Source organism: Neolamprologus brichardi, chromosome 3 (genome assembly GCF_056152115.1).
Source record: "Neolamprologus brichardi isolate AB-2024 chromosome 3, ASM5615211v1, whole genome shotgun sequence".
Taxonomy (NCBI): domain Eukaryota; kingdom Metazoa; phylum Chordata; class Actinopteri; order Cichliformes; family Cichlidae; genus Neolamprologus; species Neolamprologus brichardi.
In genome coordinates this window covers 14,948,853-14,956,632 of record NC_142106.1, presented here as the reverse complement: position 1 = coordinate 14,956,632, position 7,780 = coordinate 14,948,853, and the positions used below count along the sequence as shown (strand labels likewise).

At 43.0% G+C, this 7,780-nt stretch overlaps 1 protein-coding gene across 1 annotated transcript; it reads right to left on the bottom strand.

Annotated features, from left to right (window-relative positions):
- Nucleotides 1-351: 351 nt before the first annotated feature.
- On the bottom strand, nucleotides 352-5,245 carry LOC102785484 (uncharacterized). Its single transcript, XM_087838864.1, has 5 exons — nucleotides 5,134-5,245; nucleotides 2,874-3,044; nucleotides 2,656-2,760; nucleotides 921-1,016; nucleotides 352-395 (listed from the first exon to the last, which is right to left on the bottom strand). Exons 1-5 carry the CDS (start codon nucleotides 5,243-5,245, stop codon nucleotides 352-354), a joined length of 528 nt encoding a protein of 175 aa, XP_087694990.1.
- Between the last annotated feature and the right edge of the window lie 2,535 nt (nucleotides 5,246-7,780).

The following is a 7,780-nucleotide window of genomic DNA, read 5'->3' as shown; positions in this document are numbered from 1 at the left end:
TCCATCAGACATCTTCATGAAAAAACCACAAAAGGAAGAAGTGAAAGCAAAGTTTCACCTGGTTAGAAAGCCGGAGCTCTTCAGGATGCTAAATGCAAAGCACGAGGTTTGCTGTGACAAAGCTGACTGAAAGGTCAAGATTATAAAGTTTTATTTGATTTTTTTTTACTACCTTTTACAAAATGTATTGACGTGAAAAATTTGTCTTGTATTATGAGTGTTATGAACCGGCTTATGAAGGTAAGTGGATTAAAAACGAACACACACAGAAAAATTAAGAAGAAAATGCCCTCTGGTTTGATTGGCGGAGCCGGCGAAGACCACATGGACCCCAATGGTTGGACTGGTGGATTACTTCACTGTGGAGTAGATGACATTTGGCTCTGGCTGAAACTCTGAACACACACAAAAAACAGAAAGAGGTGAAAAAATAACCAGGTCTGCAGAAAAGCTCTCTTAAAATTTTATTTATGTCCAGTTATTTTACCAAAACATAAAAATTTTAATTGTCATCATAACGAAAGTTAGTTACCAGACGAGTTACCAGACCAACCAGAGTTAAAATAATATAGTGGTCCTCTTTATGTGGCCGGGTTTGCATTAAACCAGCACTTTAAATTCTAAACTCAGTGGACCCTGAACAGTTTCCCACAAGTGAAACTCAGTGCTTCCTTTTTCCAGATGCATGTATGTATGTATGGGTTTAACTGTTTAATTAAGTTTCTTTACACTGACAGAAAGTTGAGTTTCACTGCTCCACCATAATCACATGACTATTTTTGGCCCACAATGTAAAATGAGTTTGATACCAGTGACCGGCAGAGAACGGCTGCTCTGACCTCCTCCCTGTGTCTGACCCTAGCTGACCACTGCACACAACAGGAGCCACAGACAGAGGAGACAAAGCGGAGTCACCATACCTCTCTTTGACCTGTTTCCCGTGTCTTTTATGATGATTTCCGCATAACTGACATCTTCTGTTCTCACTGTTGAATGACCTGCAGCTGAATCAGTCTCTGCACAATAAAAAAAAAACACAAAAGGACCTCAGTGCAGTGATAGCAGCGCCGCTGGTATAAGCTGCAGGAAACATTAAGAAGACAACGGTCGGATCATTCATAGCCTGTTTTAGTGTGTTGGTAGAAAAAAGGACACTGAATTAAACAAAAACCTGCAAACACAGAGATTCCTTTGAATCAGGGAATGGCTATATGAGCTGGTCAGGATGTCAGGATGTTACACGAAGTACAAAATGGTCGTGTCCAAATTCATGGGCTGGATCCTCCTGAGGACCCGGCCTTCTCGGTCTACGTGGGCCGGGTCCTCAGAAGGTCGGGTAGGCCGGAAGTAAACGGCTGTGAAATTGGACGGTCTAGCCTTCTGATTAGCGTCACCGCTGTCTCGGTGGAGTTTAATAAACTCGGCCGTCTGCTCCTTGCTATCTAAAATATAACAGGACACTGGCGTAAATTCTCGACTGTCTCATACTTCTGTTTAATGTTTAGTCAGCTGTGTAAAAACCAAGGAGGAACCCACCCGGGGGATTAATAAAGTTTTATTTTATCTAATCTAATCTAATAACTTTAATCTCAGCCAAACCGATTTACTCACGAACAAACAAAACACTGAAAAAAGCCCAACAATAACATTTTTAGGTTGTCTAAGTGACTTATATATTACGTTTAACCCGAGCAGCGAAAGTCCGCGGTGATCTGAAAATGATGTGCCGGGAGTTGTGCCGTTCTCGGCCGCATCAGTGACCCTCGAGCTCCCGGCCAACTATCGAGCTGGTGGGTAGCAGACGTCTCCGAAAACGTCGAAGCACTTTTGCAAATATGCGATATCTTGATAAACCGAGCAGATATTTGATGTTTACACAGCTACTTTCTCGCCTGAAAATATGTTAAAAGTTTATTTTGTGACCCAGAACGATTAGTATGAGTAATTTTAAAACTTAGTAGCGGCCGCCATTGTTAGAAACTGGAGTTTGGCTGGGCCGCGCTATGAATTCTGGGATATGGTGGGCCACGAAGGACACACCTGACCCATCCTTCAGATTCGGGGAAAAGGAGGACGCATTTGTCGGCTGCATTCGGAGGAGTCTACGAATTTGGACAGTCTTCGGCGCGTCGCTGTGACGTAATCGGTCTACAAATGCAGCCTCAGGAGGAAGCAGCCCATGAATTTGGACACGACCAATAAAAACCTAAAAATAAAATACGTGGTGAACAAAAGGCTGATTAAAGCATGGGCAGATCCGTGGAGGAGGGACTTAAAGGGTATAAAGTGATAGATCTAAGTTTCATTAATGTGATTATTATTCACATGAAAGAAAAAACACAGTTGAATGAAACAGTGATTGTTTGTTCCATTGTGAACAGGACAGGATGAAAAACATGTCACTGTTTCACAGCTGCTGTTTGTGGGGAAAGTTAGAAAATAAAAGAAAATGATGATGAAGATGATGCAGTTTGACCTTCGAACTCTGCTCAGCACCATTTTTTGAGTTTTTAACAAAAGAGGGATGTAACCAATGCAGGATTGGAAATATTTAAGGAAGTGGATTCTGTAAAGCGTTGTTTGATGAAACGTTTTTAACAGGTTGGTTAAAACTGAAGAAGTCCACAAAGACACCATTGGTGCATGAAAAAGTACCTGTGCTCCATCTGATTGGCTGCTCTTGACAGTCTGACCTTATGATGTCACAGTATGTGGTAATCTGATGTCGAGTTTCTTTCTTACAAGCTGAAATGCAGCAAACTGTAAACAATAATAACGGACTTTAAAAAACAAACTTTTAAACATTTCTAAAATGTTTTTAGAAAATTATTGTTATTGTTAATAATTATTATCAAAATTATTGTGTTTCTCACCTGGTTTATTGTAAACATACTTTCTCACCAGCAGAACCATTAAGAACAGCATAAGCGCAAGGCAGACTGACCCAGCGGACAACAACACGCACATCAGAAGATAAAAAGAGGTGGGGTCAGCTGTGGGCGGAGGCGTCGCAGTTGGTGTCTTTGTAGCTGTCTCATTCAAACCTGCAGAAACACAGACAGGTGAGTGTGTCACCTGTGACAGTGATCCAGCTGGATGGAGACTCTCCATGACCGCTGATGTCACACTTGTAGAGGCCTTCATCAGACCTGGAAACATGCTGGATGGTCATGTGACCTGTAGGCCTATTCCCAATGAAGACGCCATCTTTATAGAAAGCAGCTGGGAGGTTGGAGGGAGTGGTCTTTGTTTTACAGAGCAGAGTGACGTCATCTCCCTCCATCACAGGGAGGACAGGACTCTGCAGGATCACTGATCCACCTCAACAGAAGTCAAGCTTGGGAGGGTTTCTCCATTCTGTGAAAGACTGTGGGGGCAGATGCGGATTGGAATCTTTGCTGAGCCTATTTTGGCTATTGTCCTATTTATTCAGGCCTCATGTTTGACAATGTTGCTTAGATGTTATCATCTCTGACTTTCAAGTCATGGTCACCTGTTGTTGGAAAATGTGCACCTGGCTAAAAGAGGAACTGTGTAATTTTTTAAACCCCCTCACAGTGGTAATGGTAATGTGGTAATGTTTCTCTCCCCCGTCACAGTCTTGGGATTAGTTTTAACCCTTTTTTTAAAGGTGTTACAGCTGTTCACACCCCTGTCAGCCCCTCTTTAGCTTCCTGTTACAGCACAATGGTCTCAAATAAGCATAGATGAAATGCCTCACTTTGTACCTATGACACATCTCTTTACAAAAATACAACTTCCATCATATCTTACTGGAAATCAGTGATTTTCCTTTAAATTATGAGTCCTTCTTTACAGAGCTTTGCAATTTCACATGCAAGGTCGGGTAGTGCAACACTTGGACCCGATTACACGATTGTTTGTTTTCCCTTCTTGGTGAAAGCAATGCCCTTTGTTACAACCATCCCTGTTCTCCACTAATAGGATTTTTTTAGAATTTACATCATCTCAATAAAAACATTGAGAACTTGTTGAGACATTTCTGCATACAAGAGTCAAGACTGAAAACTAAGATTGGATGCTGTTGGGGTTGAGGCTTTCAGTCAGCACTGCATCGTTGGGATTATGGCACAGCCTCGGGAACGCTACTCAAAGCCATCAGCAGTGAGCATCATGCATCATAGTAATCTGACTTAGCGGAAATAGTAGAAATTCAATTCCTTGGTAGAATTACAGCATCTGGAAAAATTGCTCATTTGTGTCGACCCATCCAACCACGAAGTTACATCCTGCGACACCTCACATCTGTTTCCTCCTCGTGGTTATTGGAAAGTGCAACAGAAAGTTCTCTCAGAGAAAACTCACAAAACTTTATTATAATGAAAATGTGGAGGACAAGTCACTGTTACCGAAGCTATGGCTTTAAGAAGCTACAAAAAAATCTAATATTATTTACAACCTCCATGCTGCGGTCCACATGTCAGTGTAGTGAAATCATTCAGCCCATTAAATCCCTGATCCTGTGCTGCAAAGTATGTTCAGCAAACCCAGGATGTCTTTGTGTTCCACGGGTTATAGTCTTTGACTCAGTGCGTTTTTTCTGCCCTTTATTTTCAAGCAGGATTTATTCTGGGGGCTGTTTTCAGTATTTTAAACATTTTCTTATGAGAATACTTTATTGATCTGGGGAAATTATTTGGTTACAGTGTTACAAACAGGAGCCGTGGTAACCGAATCCGCTCTGAAACAAGTTATGTTTGAGGTGAGAGATCAACAAGACCTTCCCTCACAGAAAAAAGGGTTTTCAAAGAGAGCATTAGCAAGAAATACAGACCCACAGGAACAACGTTATTCCTGCATATTTGATCTTTTGGCTGAATTTTCAGCTTCATCTTAAACCTTGATCATTGTGTGAAAACACAAGAAAAAATAAGAATTCTTGCACAAACATGTGCAGAACTCCATCTTTGTGGTGTTTCTGATTCTGACTGAAATCAAGCACAGACGACGCTGCCTTCAGATTATTGAAATACAATGAAAAGCAGCTCCTAGCTTCCTAGTGTCTCGACTTTTCTCTCCTGAGAATAAGTGCTGATTCTCCTTATAAATGGTCCGACTGATAAGGAGCATCAGTGAAACAAAGCAAACAGCATGAACGCACACGGAGCTCACCTTGCAAAGAAGAGGCCATGGAGCCGATGAGGAAGCAGGAGAAGATCCACATTTCTGCAAGAGACACTGCTGAGGCTGCGATCTGTGTCTGCATGATGGAGGATGAGCTCATGGTCTGCTTTCGCAAACTCCCAGTGCTCACATTTGATGTCAGTTAGAGGAAGTGGTTGAATGAAAGAGCCAACACCTCTTTCATTCAGTAGACTCACACACAGACCTAAGATCAGCTGTTTTCTACCTCGAGTGAACAATCAGGAGCTTTTATCTTGGTTCCTTTAGCACCTTCAGTGACTCTGCAGTGCTCTGTCTGCTCCTTTACAGGATACACTACTCCTTACACCTCTTACACCCCAACTCTTTGGGGTGGCTGCAGCTCAGGGTGGGTCACCTACTCACTGGAAGGTTGGTGGTTTGATTCTAGTCTGCATGCAAATATCATTAGACAAGATATTAACCCCATGTTGCCGATGCATCCATCAGAGCGTGAATGCGCGTGAATGTTAGATAGAAGCACTAAAGACCTTAGATAAAGTGCTTGTGTGATTGGGTGAATGCACGAGTTGTATAAAGCACTGAGTGCTCAGTGAGAGTAGAAAAGTGCTCTATAAGAACCAATCCATTTACACCTTTACGTTTCCTGTACCGGCACCTACAGACTTCTTTTAATGACGCTGACATGTTTAATATCGCGTTACATTCAAAGACTCTAACATCACTTCTGGTCAGCATGCGACCTGAGTAGTCACAGGAACTAACTGCTATGGTGAATTTAACTCTGCTTTGACCAGATTCACCCCTCCAATTGCCACCTTTAAGTCGCTTACACTCACAAACACTCTCGTAGTGTTTTGAACACTTTTTGACACTTTCCAATGGCTTCTAAGAGTGCAAAAGCGAACAAAAAGGAGGATTCTAGCTTAACACTGGAGGCTATCACCACGCTGCTCCAGCAGCACCAAGATGAGTTAACATCTGAATTGAAACCCTCATTTAACGCCCTCAAACTGCAACAAGCCCTATAGGAACAGGCAGAGAGAGTTTTGTCCTTGGAGCTTGTAACTGAAGACCTGAGCCAACGAGTCACTGAAAGCATGTGTGCCACTCTTCGCAAAGATAACAGCCAGCTAAAGAACAAAGTCACCATCCCGGAGAGCCGTAGTAGGCGTCAGAAAATCCGCGTCCTCCCTGAAGACACTAGAAGTGGGCGCACCACTCACTTTTCTAAGATTCTCTGTGAGTTATTTGGCAAGAAATTGCCTAGAAATACTTAAATCTCCACCGGAGCTCGAAATAGCATACCGCTACCTCAGGGCGCAGGGAACTAACCCACTCGTCCTCTGTAAAGGACTCCAACGTACATGCAGCAAGCCAAGGGGGATGTTAATGCACCTCTGTAAGCCATTTTCTGCTAGTGCAAGAACACAGTACAGATATGTAAAGAGTTTTGATTGTGAAAGGCATGGACGAGAAGAACCCCTTTTGTCAAAAGCGTAGGTTTTCTCTGCAGATCGGAGGGTAAAAAAATGACCTGGTTCTTCACTGAAGGCAGGGAGGCGGGCAGTAAGACCTGGGGGAGTGAGGGAGGACAGAGGTTCATTCAGGAAACAAAACTGGATTATAGATGGCAGATAGTTGGTGTCTTGAACCACTGCCTCTGTTCAAAGATGGTCACTCATAGATGGCTTCTTTGACTCGTCTTTCAAACCATCTGTCTTCTCTGTCCAAAATGTGAACATTGGCTTCCTCGAAAAACGCACGGCACAACATAGAAGAGCCACCTCCACAGGGCAAGACTCGGCTATCCATCTGCATCTAAAGGACAAAGGTCACTCTTTCGAGGACTGAAGTTTCTCAGATGACAGGTGAAACGTCTTCAAGCAACTTAAAGAAGTCCAGACGCTTTTCTTTCCAAGCTCCTTAGACTGAGAGGATTTACAGTTTGTCACTTCCTGTTAATCCCAGCACACTGAAACTGGTGCTTCTTTCTTGAAGCTCAGTATTTGACACAGAGTTCAAGTTCACTGCTGCAATTATGATTAATATTATAATAACTTTAATGTTGGCCACATTATCTTTACATTACCAAAGTGAGATGACTTTAGCCTCATGAACAACATAAGCTAATTGTTATTTACTAGCTAAGTTTGAAATTACTGTTAAGTACAGAAATGAAGCACAACAATCATGTTTTTACAGTCCCGTGGTCTCAGCCTCAGAGGTCCAGGCCCGACACACAGAGAGGCAGATTAAGGAGCAGTTTAAGAAGCTTCACCAGTTTCTAGCAGAGGAAGAGGAGGCCAGGCTGGCTGCCCTGAAAGAAGAAAAGGAGCAGAAGAGTGAAATGATGAAGGAGAAGATGGAGGCTTTGAGTAGAGAGATAGCAGCTCTTTCAGACATAGTCAGAGCCACAGAGGAGGAGCTGAAAGCTGAAGACGTCTCATTCCTGCGCAACTACAAGGCTGCAGAGGAAAGAGCCCAGCGCTGCCCCCTGCTGGATGATCCAAAGCTGCCCTCAGGAGCTCTGATAGACCAGGCCAAACACCTGGGCAACCTGACCTTCAACATCTGGAATAACATGAAGGACATGGTCTCCTACACTCCTCTCATTCTGGACCTAAACACTGCTCATCCAGACCTCATCCTGTCT